The 16,465-nt window shown below is 50.7% G+C and overlaps 2 protein-coding genes across 7 annotated transcripts; one reads left to right on the top strand and one right to left on the bottom strand.

The window, feature by feature from the left end:
* Nucleotides 1-457: 457 nt before the first annotated feature.
* On the top strand, nucleotides 458-6,135 carry LOC310663496 (zinc finger and SCAN domain-containing protein 23-like). Of its 6 annotated transcripts, none has more exons than XM_083411388.1 (5): nucleotides 458-538; nucleotides 1,252-2,587; nucleotides 3,660-3,789; nucleotides 4,241-4,330; nucleotides 5,267-6,135. In XM_083411388.1, exons 2-5 carry the CDS (start codon nucleotides 1,787-1,789, stop codon nucleotides 5,842-5,844), a joined length of 1,599 nt encoding a protein of 532 aa, XP_083267514.1. In that variant the 5' UTR covers nucleotides 458-538; nucleotides 1,252-1,786; the 3' UTR covers nucleotides 5,845-6,135. The 6 variants fall into 6 exon arrangements, with proteins under 6 accessions (XP_083267514.1, XP_083267515.1, XP_083267516.1 ...); XM_083411390.1 differs by having other exon boundaries at nucleotides 468-538; nucleotides 5,375-6,135; XM_083411389.1 differs by lacking the exon at nucleotides 4,241-4,330.
* Nucleotides 6,136-15,255: 9,120 nt separating this feature from the next.
* On the bottom strand, nucleotides 15,256-15,782 carry LOC310662209 (hemoglobin subunit alpha-2-like; the record flags this gene model as incomplete). The annotated part of the gene is made up of 3 exons (XM_083408983.1): nucleotides 15,256-15,336; nucleotides 15,448-15,604; nucleotides 15,691-15,782. The coding sequence occupies 3 exons, from the start codon at nucleotides 15,780-15,782 to the stop codon at nucleotides 15,256-15,258; spliced, it is 330 nt and encodes a 109-aa protein (XP_083265109.1).
* Nucleotides 15,783-16,465: the final 683 nt, after the last annotated feature.

Genomic DNA, 16,465 nt, shown 5'->3' with positions numbered 1-16,465 from the left:
GCTGTACGGGAATTATGGTTGCATCCGCACGGCATTCCTGGGCTCATTCTGACATTCGGCCTGGATTTAATGTGCTTGGGAGAAAATTGTGGTCTTCGGGGCATGAACACCCTAACGTAACGTGTGAACGGGCACTCCCGTGCACGCACATAAACCCATGCTACTGCGCCGAAGAGCCAGGTTATCGCGCATACAAAGGCATTGGCTTAGCCTGGGCTGGATTTTTGAACCTGCTTTCAATTCTTAAACGGCAGATCTGTCCCCCACCCCCCTCTTTTGTTTTATTGTATGGAAAGAGCGTGAAAAGTTAGATGATTTGAGCCAGCTTTGCTGCGACGCCGATCCGGTTTCTCTTTTCTATTGATAACGTGGCGACGAATGAGATTTTCCAAGGGTTAATATGATAGAGCAGGGGAGCGCGAGAGGGGCTTCGGAGAGGAACCTTCCTGCTCCGCCTCTCTGGAGATGGAGGTGGGAGGGGGGCAGTGTTTCAGCAGGAGAATCAGGAGCTTGTGGTGGAGGCGAGGCAGTCCTGGGGGTGAGTTAAAAAGAGGTCCCGGGAAGATGGAGAACGCAGCACCCATAGGGTGCTTTAGCTAGAGAGAGAAAAGGGAAATAGATGTAAATGCGTAAATATCAAGGGGTGCTTAGCATCTACCCCTGCGATTATTAATTTCCCAACCATACATGCTTTCTAATCAAGATTGTTACCCTTCACCATCCCACCCGCCCACCCCCGCAGACCAAAATCTCCTTTAGCTTCTTGAGTTTCCAACCTGTGCAGCTGAAAGGAATGTGCTTTGCTTTCAGAAAAGTTGTGCAATTCATGCATACAAATGGGCAGGAGAACAGACCTTTTATCAGCTAGATAATAAACAGACACCCCTTGGATATCTCTACCAGGGACAGAACTGAGTGCAATCCTGAGTCAATTCTGGACTCATAAATACCCCATCCCTTGCCTGAGCCATTTTTGGAAACAGTTTGAAGCCAGGTAAAATGCCCTGGATTCCCCCAAACAACTCTGAAAAGTACTGGTTATGTAAAGAGTGATGAGGACATTATTAGAAGCCTCTGATTCCTTCCAAGAACTACAATACCAAAAGATCCTTGGGCGGGAATCCTGAGATTAAACAGGTTTCATTTAAAAGCATAGTTTGAGAATGTTGAGAGAGGGCCAACCCTGGTTCACTAGCCTCTCCCTGATCTACACCAATATTTCTTTTTTTTAACCATATCTCATCATTTCAGGCACAGTTGGTTCTCATCGCTCAGAGATGTCACATTACTCTACAGATCATCATATCCTAATTAGGGACTCACTTGATTCAAGAAACGCTAGTTGATCCATTGTAGCTGTTTTAATTGATCGAATCTGCACCTTCATAAAACAACAGCCCTGGAGGAAAAAACTATTTTGCTCTTCATTTTTCAGTAATGCATCCACACAGGCGCTTTCTTAAAGAGACGTACCCTGCTACGTAAGATAGAAAAGGAAAATGTCTTTCTTGAGATGGTTGCCTGCCAGCACACATGCTGTTTGTAAGTCCTTGCCTTAAAAAAATGATTTTTTTTAAAGGAAAAAGAAGCTGCTGCGTGATTCGTTCACACTTGTTATCGTACAAAATAATTTGTAATTGGCTGATCTGATGTCTATTTAAACGATGTTGCTGTTACGATTCTTCCACGGCTGCCTCCAATCAACTCATGTAGTCACTGAAGGATGTGAGAGAGGGAGTTTCGGGGAGCAAGAATGCAGGTTTGAAGAGTGTGTGAAGGTGGTACCATGAGAGAGAAGATGGCCACAGAGGAGGGGGCCGAGGCAGACCTGGGGGCTGTGACCCAAGCGCCACTGAGCCTGCAAGGCATTAAAATGGAAGAGCAAGCACCAGCAGCCCTCAGAATGGGACAAGCCCTAGAAAAAGCAGGACAGGCTTCTTGTGTCCTTCGTGCCAGGAAGCTCTTGCAATGGAAGGTGTCTCCACTGGTCAAGGAGGAGCCAGATGCAGGAAGGATCCAGCGCTGGGAGGTCCAAGGCCCAGAGACAGAACATCCCCTTTCTTTTGGATGGGGGAAAACAAGGCCCACTGAGGCTGAACCTTGGGATGACATCCTGGCCCTTTTTGCTTCCTTTGAGCACGTGGCCTACGCCTGCCGGTGGCCGAGGGAAGAGTTGGTGGCCCGGCTTTTGCCAGCCCTGGGCGGGGAGGCCCAAGAGGCTTACCTCAGTTTGGACACTAGTGACAGAAGGGACTATGGGAAAGTGAAGGCAGCCATCTTGAAGAGGGAACCCGTGGCGTCGGAGAAGCGGAGGAGGCACTTCCGGCAGTTCCAGTACCAGGAGTCAAGGGGGCCGAGGGATGCTTGCCGGCGGCTCTGGGAGCTGTGCCGTCGTTGGCTGAGGCCGGAGAGCCGAAGCAAAGAGCAGATCCTGGAGCTGCTGATCCTGGAGCAATTCCTGACCATCTTGCCAGAGGAGGTCCGGAGCCAAGTTTGGGAGCAAGTCCCAGAAACCTGTGCCCAGGCGGTGAACCTGGCTGAGAATTTTTTGGCAAGGCAGCAGGAGGCTGAGAGGCAGGTACTCCAGGTGAGAGGCTCCTGCAGTTCCCTCTTGATCCCTGGGGTCCCAAATTGGTCTAACCATGCGGGACGTTTTCCTTAGGTGCTTATGCGAAGGGAGACAAAGCACCTCTCTCCTCCTGATCACCATCTAATAAAATCCTTCTCATGTAAAATGTCTTAATATAGGCAAAGATGGTCAAAGCTGCTTTATGAGCTGTGAAAATCTGGTGCACGAAGGCTTGGAATAATCTATTTAATTTGTATAGACTTTAGCTGTATGGAGAACGATGTAAGTGCTTTGCCCAAAGTTAGAAGCAAAGAATGTCCATGTCCAAAGACATAAAATCTAAACAGACAGGACACAAAAGGCAGGGAAGAGAATTGGGAGATCCGGAGTGGGGAACCTGCTGCCCCCCAGATCTTGATGGACTCTGGCTCCCATCATCCCTGACTACTGGCCATGCCAGCTGGAGACCCCCAAGGAAAGAAGTCTCAGAGCGAGGGGACTGGTGGTGGGATTACGATGGGAGATCAGAGGGAGAAGAGGGACAGGCTTGGAGGAAGCAGTGTCAGAAGCTGAAGAGGTCACAGGGTTTAGTGAGCTGGGAGAATCTGTGGCAGAGAGAAGTCTAGAAGCAGAAGCAGGAGAGGAGGGAGGCAGATAAAGAAGTCAGGGGGTCTCCCCTCCTACTGTGACCAGCTCCCTTCCCTCTGGTATCCCAGGACCAGAAAGGGTTATGAAGAGGGAGGAGCAGAGAGAGGCTTGCAGCGGAGTCTCAGGTTGCTTGGGAAGGACCCAGAGAGAAGGAGATTTTGGCATCTTCTGAGTAGGAGCAAAACCTACTCAGAAGAGTTGTTGTGCTCATTAGGACTGGCTTCCCTGAGTTTATAATTTGTATGATTTATTGCTGGCTGGCTGGCTTCCTGACATTCTGACATCAAATCATGCTGACTCGTGAGAGTCTCCAGTTCTGCCTCAAACCCAGTGAAGTCCTTTGCTCCTCCAAGCTGTTCCAGGGAGTTTGTGCCAGGATGTCGAATGCTCATTCCTACCAGCCCTGTTCCTGCACTGAGCGGGACCTTCCCTGCAATTTCAGGTGTCAGGGCCATTCGAGGACACCCTCGTGAGTTCCCCAAGGGCAGAGCTGGCTCCGTCAGACACCAGGCAGAGCCTCTTCTGCAGGAAGGCCAAGCAGACAGGTGGTGGAGGAGATGCCAGCTCTCTGGGTGAGTAGTTGCTGCATTTTTGAAATTCAAGTTTACATAGGCGTTGCCATCTTCACGAGTGCATAGCTTGTACTGTTGTTTTAACTGTTGAGTGTTGAGTTTAACTTAGAGTGTTGTTCTAAGTGTTAAGTAGCATGTGATTGGTGTGCCCGCCCCCAAAACCCAGAACTGCAGGTGATCAACTGGGTCACCCTACCCCTCCAGCTCTCCTCTTGAGCTCTCCCCAGTTCTGTAAAATTAGTGCGCAGCAACCCTGTTCACAACATTTTTTATGGGGCCATCCATACCAGCTGTTTCCGCCATGTCTTGGAAACAGCAGTACTATGTTCCAGTTCATGTGATGTTCCTTATTGGAGTTCCACTTCCTGGTTTTCAGGCCAGGGCTGATATCATTCCTTGTTCTCTTCAGCCAGTTTTGGCCAAACCACACTATGTCTCTTTTCTGATGCAGGTTCTTCTGACACAGAGGGGACATGGGACTCACTGGCCGACGAAGGGGGCCCTGGCGGATGTGGGAAGCGAGACCCTTCTGCAGGGCCAGGTGGGCAGGGTACTAGACTGCTCTGATATACAAGAGACAGCCAAATCCTACAGGAGAGGCTAACGGCTTGAGAATTATACAGCACAAAGTTTTACCTTTGTCATGAACTTGCTAGGCAGTCTTAGGCAAAAGCCACTCTCCATTTCAGCTCCTTTCCCCCATGCTCAACACGGGCAAAATAATGTTGAGATTCCTGCATTGCGGCGGGGGTGGGGGGTGGACTAGATGACCCTTGGAACCCTTTCCAATTCTATGATTTTTACAGAGTTGCTATAAGAAAGCCAGTATGGTTAGTGTTGGATTAGGACCTGGGAGACCCAGGTTCAGATCCAAATGCAGCCATAAAGCTTACAGGGTGACCTTGTGCCAGTCACACTAATTCTCTCTCCTCTATTCCCCTTTATAATAATAAATTTTATTTAAACCCCGCCCTCCCCAGCCAAGACCAAGCTCAGGGCGGCTAACACCAGATATAAAAACAATTGATTAAAATACAACTTAAAAACAAGGTTAAAATACAACATTAAGATGCAGCCTCATTTCAGTAGAAACTCAAATCAAAAAACCTTTTGGGGATGAAAACATCCCCAAGCTACAATTAGAGAGCTACAATTCCCCTTCAAAGGGGGATTGACTATTAAACTACTCTGGGAATTGAGAGCATTGCGAAGGGAATAGAATGGTTTCCCAACAACTCTTTGCACCCTGAATAAACTGCCCTTCCCATAATTATTTATGGAAAGGGATGACCATTTAAAAAGGAATCACTGTGCTTGAGATGTAGGGTGTGAATGTGGGAGGAAAAAAAAGAGAATTAATTGACTTGGCCGGTCATTGGCCAGACGCTACTTGCTATTGGGCTCCCTACTTTCTGCTTTGCTGGTCCAAATGGGCACCAGCTGTTCCTTACATCAAACATTTCTTTTTATTCATGAGTGCATTTACACCCCACTCAGGGTTGGCTGGCTGCAAATACTTGGCTGTATCGTTTAGAGCCTTCTTCCTGCCAGCTTCAGGCCTTCAGTCTTCTTTTCTCTCTGGCAGCTGGTAGCTGTGGAGCGGCGTCCGGATTCTCTCCCCTCCCTGCACCAACCAGAAATGAAGAGTATGGAAAGAGGCTTGTGGGAGCTGAGGGGCTCCCAGCACACCTGGGCGCCGCCAGCAGGGACAGCGCGTACCTGTGTTCCCAGTGCGGGAAAGGGTTTCGTTGGCCGTCGGCGCTGGCTGTCCACCAGAGGACCCACACGGGGGAGAAGCGGCACCGCTGCGCCGAGTGCGGGAAGCGCTTTGGCCAGCGCGGCCATTTGACGGTGCACCGGCGGATCCACTCGGGAGAGAAGCCGTACGGGTGTCCTGAGTGCGGGAAGCAGTTTGTTGACTCCTCTCACCTCACCAAGCACCAGAGGACACACTTGGGGGACAGGCCCCACCACTGCGCCGAGTGCGGGCGAAGGTGTGCCAATAAACGCTCGCTGGTGCAGCACCAGCGAATTCACAGCAGGGAGATCTCCTAGGCCTGGGGATGAGCCTAGGCCCCTCTTGAGATTCAGGGACTGAGTTATATTGCTGTAAGGCGGAGATTTGCCCCTCCAGGTCTGTAGCTGCCATCATCGCTGGCCATGCTGGCTGTGACGGAGGACCAAAGGTTTAGTTCCTCATTCCTGGTGTAACTGAAGAGAAAGGACACCCTGTTTCCACCCTTTGTCCCCCTGGGGGAAGAAACCAACAGATGCTCAGGGGTCTCTGGGGGTTTTCCTGTTGTTATTCTGTCTCTCACAGCTACAATAAACCTACCATTAAAATTATGGACTGGTCATTTCTTCGTCAGAGGGCAAATGGGCAAATTTAGCAGGGGATCAAATACTTTCCCCCCTCTCACTGTATATAGCAATGAGGAAGCATGCTTGGGTGAGCTGGGTCCTGCAGGTCTGTTGCAGCAGCCAGCTGTGCCGAGTGCCCTGAATATCAAACAGAATTCTTCCCAGCTCTCGGAGCCCTTTTGGAATGTTAAAAAAAAAAAAAAAAGTTTTCTTTTAAAATTAATGCATTGACAAATAAGTGGATAAGAAGGCGTTCATGTTTCAGGAGCCTACTTGAAATATAAAGGGAATGACAGCTGAACCGGTGTTTGATTTGGTGGTATGTATGTCATTTAGTTCTGAAGGTGGGCTGAAGAATTTGTTGTTCTATCTGCCTTCACAACATGAAAGCGTTTGTGACTGAATTTTACCCTAGGTCAGAGAGGTGTTATTGAGTATAGGAGGTGTGATCAGAATCCATATTTGTTTCTCTTAAAAACAGGCATGACCTCTAACAGAAGAGGTGATTGTAAATGAACTTAACGGAAGATAGTCAGGTCTACCAGACCAATGGGCATGTACATTTATCTCTTCCCCCTCCCCATTACACATCTTTTAGAGTGGTCTAAAATTTTGAGTTCTTCTCCAGGGCCAACACTTGGACAAAGTGACGTCCGGTGCCCCCCCCCCCAATTGATAAGTCCTGGTGGGCTATCCTGACTATGGCAAGGGCAAAAACAGCAGTGGTCTAGGCAGCTTGAGGCAGCCATTTTACGTGGGGCATTGTGGGTAATTAAAATGGCTGGTGCTGGGCTAGAAAAATAATGATGACAAGCAAGCATCAGTGATGGACTCCAAGGATGCTTGGTAGTTTACCAACAGGAAGTCACTGTTACGACAGTGTTCATGGAAGACAATCTTACTTAGCTACGAGCGACTGCCAAAGAAGAAGATGATGGCGAGGTCAGCGCTGTAGACCATGGACAGGACTCTCCTGGGAGATGGTAAACTCGCCTTTCTGGGAGGTATCTTTTTCTTAAAAAATAAATAAATACATTTTATTAAAAGATTTAGTTGGGTTACAAAAGTTCATGCATTGTTTCTGTTTTCAGTTGGTAGAGTCTTTTCTACAGATCAGTTATTCTGGGAGGTTTTTAAGCAGAGAAGTTTTAGTTGAGATTCCTGCATTGCCGGGGGTTGGAGTAGATGACTCTGGGGGTCCCTTCCCACTCTACAATTCCATGATTCCCTGCCACCCCCGGATCAGCTCAGCCCAAGGAGACTCCAGGAGAGCAGTGAGAGAGCTAAAAGCAGGATTGTTGTGGGGGGGGGCATTGGGGATTCAAGGGGGCAGCATGAAGACGGCTCCTCTGCAGTGGGCGCTGGTTGCTTCTGCGGTCTAGAGGTACTTCGAGGTCAGCACCGGACAGCGATGAGGCCGTCTGCATGCTTTGGCTCAGCATCTGTGAGAGAGTGGTGGAAGCACGGAGAGTTAGGCAGCAAAGCAGAAGCAGCAAAGGAGGGAAGGAGGTGTGGGAATGTTAAGGAAGGCAGGAGGGGATATATTGTTTTGATATCCCTTCTCACTCATGCTAGTGAATAAACAGCAGAGCACATTCCCTTTGCATCTGACTGGAAGTAAGTTGACGCTTCATTAGAATCCTTTAATTAAGCAATCCCGTCTGGCTTGGCCAGTCTGAATGGTTCTCGGTAAGTTTCCCCTTTACTTCCCTCTTAATATAATAACGACACAACACAGTCTTCTTTAAAAGTAAGATTTATTTTTTAAACTCACGTTCGGTTCACAGCAGTAATCTGAAGGCAGGCTTTATCTTGTGGTTACAGTGAAAAGAAGTCTGAACTGCATCTCAGACTTTCTGCTTGTGGGCTCCATCCTATGTGAAGGTTGAGTCATGTGCTGGCTAAGAGCCAGAAGAGCGAGAGTCTAAGACATGGGTAGGCAAACTAAGCCCCCCCCCCCCAAGGTCTGAGGGACAGTGGACCAACCCCCTGCTGAAAAAGTCTCCTGACCCCTGGTAAGAGCAAGAGTGGAGGAAAGTAAGGAGGTTTGTGCTCCCTCCCCCCAGACTCACTTGGAAGTTGACGGGGTCCACGAGCAGGTTCTGGACGGGCAAGGACGCTCAGGTCCTCGAGGGTGTTGACGATGTTGTCCACGAGGAGTCTGGCGTCCTTGCAGATAAACCAAAGTAGTTTCTTTCCCTGCAGGCTGATGTAGCCGGAGAGGTGCTAGAGTAGGAAGGGAGAAGCAGGTGTGGGCAGTGGGGTGCGTGGCTAACAGCCTGCAGGAGATGAGAGTAAAGAGGAGAAGGGTCATAACAGCGGCTTCGCCCGCGTGTGTCCATGCCCGACGGGACGGGCTTACCGGGGCACAGGTCTCCTGCAGCTGCTGGGTAATATCATCATGGTGATGGCCACCTCAGAACCCAATTCCTAGGGACCAAGGTCCATTTGGGGTCCCCAATAAGGTATTTGAGTAGGCTGGGCCTCCACAAGACCAGCATCAGGACCTCTCCCCCCAAAACATACATAGCAATGACAATCAGTCTGCACACTGTGTCCATTGAGGGTTCTCAGTTCTTGGGCCATTGGGAGAGTTCTTCCCCTTTGGGGTTTTTTCTTAATTTCCCTGTTGTTGTGCAAACCACAGGGGTGTGTGGCCTCCCCGCAAGCCTTGTGGCCCCTCCCACTTCTGTGTAGGCAGCGCTAGTTGGGCTCAGTAAGCAACTACTCTCTTGGCTGAAGAGGTGGAAAAAACAATCTGGGCAGCTTGGCAGGTCCTAAGCCCAGACCAGGAGGCTCTTGGTTCAAGGCCCCTTCCCTCAGGCCATGAGTCCGCTGCTTGAAAGGGCGCATCATTGCAAGGAAATATGCAGCTCCTCCTAACTGACTGATATTCCAAGGACAAAATGAGAGCAGCAGCACTTCACCTCTGGCGACTGAGCAACCTCTGCTATCGTTCCTTGTTGTCTTCAGCCAGTTTTGGCCAAACCACACTGTGTTTCTTTTCTGATGCAGGTTCTTCTGACACAGAGGGGACATGGGACTCCCTGGCGGACGTGGGAAGCGAGTGCCTTCTGCAGGGGCAGGTGGGCAGGGTACTAGACTGCTCTGATATACAAGAGACAGCCAAATCCTTTTGTCTCTTTTGTCCACCATTTTGTCTCCATTGCGGTGGTTCTATGAGGTAGCAAGATGGCTGCCATTGCCACCTCCTCTTTCCATAATAATGAATTTTTGTACCTCTTCCAACTGACTGGGTTGTTCCAGCTACTCTGGGTGACTTACTAAAGAATTACTGGGCGGAGGCCATGACTGTTCAAGTGTTATAATAGTGTTTTGAATGTACAGTCGTACCTTGATTTTCAAACAGCTTAGTCCTCGAACGTTTTGGCTCCCGAACGTTGCAAATCTGGAAGTGACTGTTCCGGTTTGCAAACTATTTTTGGAAGCTGAACGTCAGACGGGGCTTCCTGAAGCCAATCAGAGACCGCGCTTTGGTTTCCAAAAGTTTTGGAAGTCGAACGGATTCTGGAATGGATTCCATTCGACTTCCAAGATACGACTGTGTAGAGCCGGTGTGGTGAAGTTGGTGGTGTGTGGTTTGAAGACATTTGGAAATAATAGAGAAAATGCAGGAACACAAATATAAGACTATCTCTGGACCAGCCAGAAAATGGGAAGCCCCATTAAATTAATCAATATGAAATGTTTAATTGGATTGTTTTTTGGTCTTTTATTTATTTTGCATATGACGTGGCAAGATTTGAGATGTTATTGAGATGTTATTAGTGAAAAATTAATTTAACATTTATTTATTTATTTATTTATTTATTTATTTATTTATTTATTTATTTATTTTAAAAGAGGCCAATGAGAATTCTTGTCTCCTCTCCTGATGAGCCTCCAGCCTGGGTCCTGGGCATTGCCAGCTCAAAGGAAGCCCTTCTCAAGAAGCAAAATGGTGTTTCCTGCCATCTTGGGCCCCTCCAGGCCTGCAAGCTCCCCTGCTATAGAGATATTCTCCCGGGGAAGGGACACTCCCGAAGGTGGTGGACTCTCCTTCCTTGGAAGGTTTGAAGCAGAGGATGGATGCCGTCTGCCAGGGACGATTTGATTCTGGGGGTTGGACTAGATGACTCTGAGTGTCCTTCCCAACTCCATTATTTCCCCGCACCCCCCACCCCGTTCAGCCTAAATAGACTCCGGGAGAGCAGTGACAGATAAAAGCAGGTTTATTGGGGGTGGGGGGGGTGGGGAGGGACGTGGTCGAGGCTGCCACGTCCAGGCGGCACTTCTGCGGAGAGTGCGGCTGCTTCTCTGGCCTAGCGGTATGGGAGCACCGCCTTGACGATGAGCGCAGCCTGCCTGAAGATGCTCGATTCCTCCTGGGTGTCTTGGTTCGGCAGCTGTGGGAGCGGCGAAGGGGGGGGGGAGCGTTAAAGAGGACAGAGAGGCGCGAAGGGGCGAAGGAGGGACCCACGTCTGGAGATGCCCGCCCGACGGGGAGGGAGACAGACTCACCCTGGAGTTGACGGGGTCCGCGAGCAGGTTCTGGCCGGGCAGGGCGCTCAGGTTGCCGAGGGTGCGGCTGAATGAGCCCACCTTGATGCTGAGTAATATCTTGGAGATGCACTCCCCCAAGGAGATGATTCTACGGGAGGAGGGGGAGAAGAAGGCCAGCTTTGCGGGAAACGAGAGTAAAGAGGAGAAGGGCCGGGCCATGGCCTCGCCATCGGGAGAGGGTCCCTGCCCGACGGGGCGGACTTACCTGGGCACAGCCTGGGCGCCGATATCCGCAGAACGGGACGGGATCTCGGCCCAAACGGGCTGCACGTGGCTCTGGTTGACTCCGCTCAGCGCCATCCTGCCAGCTCAACCTCTTCGGTGCCGTCGGAGCAGGGGCAGCCCTTTTATCACCGCCCGCCCTGCCCCCCGGGTGGCGTCTCCCTCGGTCTCTGCCGGCGCGTCCTTCCCTCCCACGGCCTCGGCAAGGATCCGGGACGGGGCGCACGAGCCCTGGCAAGTGAGCATCCTCCTCGCAAGTCCCGCTGCCTGCTGCCAGACGGACACCGTCGAGCATCTTCGCTGGACGTTCCCTGGGCGATGATGACTCGGTTGTCCAGACAGTCAGTCTTCTTCCCCCATTGCTGCGCACGGCAGAGGGGCACGAGGGGAGGGGAGGGATGGGGCCTCCCAGAAAGCCGTGCGCAGAGGTTCTCTCTCAGGTCCTCGCCTGCGGGGGTGGGGGTGGAAGCTACGACCCAAATCGAACCAAATGGGTCGCTCCTTTGCCCGCCAGGCCAGTCGCCGGCAGGACTGCAGGTGCGGGAGAGAGGAAGGATCGGTCCATCCAGCTGAATGGGGGCATTTGGCCCTCGGCGTCCTCTCCCCAAGGGGCTCCCAGGAAACTTGGCTGGCAAGAAAGAAGGGGGGCGGGTTCTTGTGGGGATCAGGACTGGCGAAGCAGCAGGAAAGCAGAGACCGTTCTCCCCATTCCAAGCCACCCAAAAGGGGAACATATTGAGGGTGGGGCTGAGAATCTAGTTCAGTTTCCTTAAAAATACGCAGGACTGAAGAGTTCATGCAACGCGTAACAGGTTTATGGAAATAAATAAAGGAGCAGATTTCAAGCAACAACTTGGAACATGAAAAGAAAGAACAACGCTTACCCAATCTATAGTTCAGCCCAGTCTAATTAGTGAGGTTAAATATATGTGGGAAGCAGACTGGATTATTAGAAATGTATTTTAGGTTACTGAACTGAAGATCGGTTCCAAACTGGACCATTTCCTACCTATCCTGAAATGAGAAAGAATGATTTTGTTTAATTGCTTATTCGTTAATTAGGATTCTAGGGGAAATGGTCTATTTGGAACTGAGCCCCAGTTCAGTAGCCTAGAAATTACAGCTCAATTATGCTGGGCTGACCTATAGATTGGGTCAGTATTATTCTTTCTTTTTATGTTCCAAGTTGTTGCTTGAAACCTCTTCCTCTGTTTTCCCCCATAAACCTATTTATGGGAAAGCCTTGCACAATCACTTGGGTATTAATCAGATGCCCCTCTTTGTTCAATATTTGGTGCTGGACACAGCAAGTGGTGGAACATGATTCTTCCAGTCGATGTCAAGGAACACAAACACCACCAACACCAACAAAGAGGGCGCCTCTAATCATTCCAGACTTGAAAGAAGTAGCAAGTTTAAGGAGCGGGTGCAGATTCAGAGTCACTATGTGTTGAGAGACAAAGTTGGAGGTAGCAGGGAGCCCTCAAGACTGTCCTGGAAGGAATTCCAGGGGATCAGCAACCAGGGATGATAAGTTGACACCTTCGCCACAGATTGCAACCAAGGGTTCATTTCCTGTGGTCACCAAAGTGGGTGGTCATTATAGGTGTCCAGGGTGGATCACCGACACATACATTCCTATCCACACCAAACCAAGTGGTTATTATAGGTAATATAGGCCATCATGCAGGGAGCTGCCCATGTATTGCTATCCAAACACAGACGTACACTTTTGGTGCACGCTGATGAGTGGCAGAGTGGGTGTAGGCCACATCTATGAGAAGGTGGAAGTGTGAGTGGCAGCAGAATTCCCCGGTTCAGCTAATGCAGAAGCTAAAATAAGATGAGCGTGTGTGACTTTGCAGACCATTTCTCCCCTTGTACACGAAAGGCTGAGCATGGAAGCCAGGCAAGAAGGCACCTGCAGAAGAGTCTCTTGGGAGGGGTAATGTGGGGCTGGTGCTCTATGCAGGCTGGCCATACTGGGGGAGGGAAGGAGGAGGAGAAGGAGTGAGCACTTTGGGGCATCAAAATTTTGTATGACACCCCCCCCCAAGAAAACAGGATGTCCCAGACTGTTGACGGGTATGTGCCAGCCAGAGACCGTTTAGGTGGGTTTCGCAGACTACCAATTGGGAACCGCTGATCCACAGCATTCCAAGTGTTTTTGCACCACAGATTTGTAGAATGGCATTCTGGTAGCCAGAGTCTTGTTTTTAAATGCATTTTCAAGTGATTCCCACCCAGCATGGAATGGGCCTTTTTCACAGCTGCAGAACACAGGGTTGGCCTTTTCATCCAGCTCTCCACTACCATCTTAAGGTCTTGATCCAACTTGGCCACTGCCAGTTCAGACCCAGGAATATATATGTGTGGAGTTAAGATATGTCTTTTTTGCATCACAGAATCATAGAGTTGGAAGGGATCCCGAGGCTCACCGAGCCCAACCCCCAGCAATGAAGGAATCTCAGCTGAAGTATCCCAGACGGATGGCCAGCGAACCTCTGCTTAAAAATCTCCAAGGACGGCGAGTCCACCACCTTCAGAGGGAGTCTGTTCCACCCTCAAACAGCTCTTGCTCTCAGAAAGCTATTCCAAGTGTTCACAGTGCCCCCCCCCAAAAAAACAGCATTGCGGACAGCCTCAGCAACCTGAGAGCCCTGCTGGAGGAGGAGATGACCTTCTGAGGGAGTCTCTCTCCCTCCCTGTAGGGGGGCTCTGGAGGGGGTGTCCCTCCTTTCCTCCTTTGCACCCGCTCAATCCTCCCAGCCTAATGCTCCCCACCTCTGCTTCTCCTGCAGGTGCTGGGTAATATCATCATGGTGATGGCCACCTCAGAACCCAATTCCTAGGGACCGAGGTCCATTTGGGGTCCCCAATAAGGTATTTGAGGAGGCTGGGCCTCCACGAGACCAGCATCAGAGACCTCGCCCCCCAAAACATACCCAGCAATGACAATCAGTCTGCACTCTCTGTCCATTGAGGGTTCTCAGTTCTTGGGCCATTGGGAGAGTTCTTCCCCTTTGGGGTTTTTTCTTAATTTCCCTGTTGTTGTGCAAACCACAGGGGTGTGTGGCCTCCCCCCAAGCCTTGTGGTCCCTTCCACTTCTGTGTAGGCAGCGCTAGTTGGGCTCAGTAAGCAACTACTCTCTTGGCTGAAGAGGTAGAAAAAACAATCTGGGCAGCTTGGCAGTTCCTAAGCCCAGACCAGGAGGCTCTTGGTTCAAGGCCCCTTCCCTCAGGCCATGAGTCCGCTGCTGGAAAGGGCGCATCATAGCAAGGAAATATGCAGCTCCTCCTAACTGACTGATATTCCAAGGACGAAATGAGAGTAGCAGCACTTCACCTCTGGCGACTGAGCAACCTCTGCTATCGTTCCTTGTTGTCTTCAGCCAGTTTTGGCCAAACCACACTGTGTTTCTTTTCTGATGCAGGTTCTTCTGACACAGAGGGGACATGGGACTCCCTGGCAGACGTGGGAAGCGAGTGCCTTCTGCAGGGGCAGGTGGGCAGGGTACTAGACTGCTCTGATATACAAGAGACAGCCAAATCCTTTTGTCTCTTTTGTCCACCATTTTGTCTCCATTGCGGTGGTTCTATGAGGTAGCAAGATGGCTGCCATTGCCACCTCCTCTTTCCATAATAATGAATTTTTGTACCTCTTCCAACTGACTGGGTTGTTCCAGCTACTCTGGGTGACTTACTAAAGAATTACTGGGCGGAGGCCATGACTGTTCAAGTGTTATAATAGTGTTTTGAATGTACAGTCGTACCTTGATTTTCAAACAGCTTAGTCCTCGAACGTTTTGGCTCCCGAACGTTGCAAATCTGGAAGTGACTGTTCCGGTTTGCAAACTATTTTTGGAAGCTGAAGGTCAGACGGGGCTTCCTGAAGCCAATCAGAGGCCGCGCTTTGGTTTCCAAAAGTTTTGGAAGTCGAACGGATTCTGGAATGGATTCCATTCGACTTCCAAGATACGATAGTGTAGAGCCGGTGTGGTGGAGTTGGTGGTGTGTGGTTTGAAGACATTTGGAAATAATAGAGAAAATGCAGAAACACAAATATAAGACTATCTCTGGACCAGCCAGAAAATGGGAAGCCCCATTAAATTAATCAATATGAAATGTTTAATTGGATTGTTTTTTGGTCTTTTATTTATTTTGCATATGACGTGGCAAGATTTGATATGCTATTAATTGAGATGTTATTAGTGAAAAATTAATTTTATTGCGGTGGGGGGGTGGGGAGGGACGTGGTCGAGGCTGCCACGTCCAGGCGGCACTTCTGCTGAGGGCGCCGGCTGCTTCTTTGGCCTAGCGTTATATGGAGATAACCCCGTTGGCGAAGCACGCAGCCGAGCTGAAGATGCCCATTTCCACCTGGATGTCTTGGTTCGGCAGCTGTGGGAGCGGCGAAGGGGGGGAGCGTTAGAGAGGACAGAGAGGCGCGATTGGGCGAAGGAGGGACCCACGTCTGGAGCCCCCGCCCGACGGGGAGGGAGACAGACTCACCCTGGAGTTGACGGGGTCCGTGAGCAGGTTCTGGGCGGGCAGGGCGCTCAGGTTGCTGGGGTCGTCCTCGAGGTGGCAGCCTAACTTGATGAGCATATTCTTCAGGTCCTTCAATAAGGGGCCGGTGCTACGGGAGGAGGGGGAGAAGAAGGTCAGCCTGCGGGAAACGAGAGTAAAGAGGAGAAGGGCCGGGCCATGGCCTCGCCATCGGGAGAGGGTCCCTGCCCGACGGGGCGGACTTACCTGGGCACAGCCTGGGCGCCGATATCCGCAGAACGGGACGGGATCTCGGCCCAAACGGGCTGCACGTGGCTCTGGTTGACTCCGCTCAGCATCCTCCTCGCAAGTCCCGCTGCCTGCTGCCTGACCTACACCGTCGAGCATCTTCGCTGGACGTTCCCTGGGCGATGATGACTCGGTAGTCCAGACAGTCAGTCTTCTCCCCCCATTGCTGCGCACGGCAGAGGGGCACGAGGGGAGGGGAGGAATGGGGTCTCCCAGAAAGCCGTGCGCGGAGGTTCTCTCTCAGGTCCTCGCCTGCGGGGGTAGGGGTGGAAGCTTCGACCCAAATCGAACCAAATGGGTCGCTCCTTTGCCCGCCAGGCCAGTCGCCGGCAGGACTGCAGGTGCGGGAGAGAGGAAGGATCAGTCCATCCAGCTGAATGGGGGCATTTGGCCCTCGGCGTCCTCTCCCCAAGGGACTCCCAGGAAACTTGGCTGGCAAGAAAGAAGGGGGCGGGTTCTTGTGGGGATCAGGATTGGCGAAGCAGCAGGAAAGCAGAGACCGTTCTCCCCATTCCAAGCCACCCAAAAGGGGAACATATTGAGGGTGGGGCTGAGAATCTAGTTCAGTTTCCTTAAAAATACGCAGGACTGAAGAGTTCATGCAACGCGTAACAGGTTTATGGAAATAAACAAAGGAGCAGATTTCAAGCAGCAACTTGGAACATGAAAAGAAAGAACAACGCTTCCCAATCTATAGTTCGGCCCAGTCTAATTAGTGAGGTTAAATATATGT

This window comes from Podarcis tiliguerta (genome assembly GCF_965153285.1).
Source record: "Podarcis tiliguerta genome assembly, chromosome: 13".
Lineage (NCBI taxonomy): Eukaryota > Metazoa > Chordata > Lepidosauria > Squamata > Lacertidae > Podarcis > Podarcis tiliguerta.
This window is presented reverse-complemented; position numbering and strand designations above follow the sequence as displayed.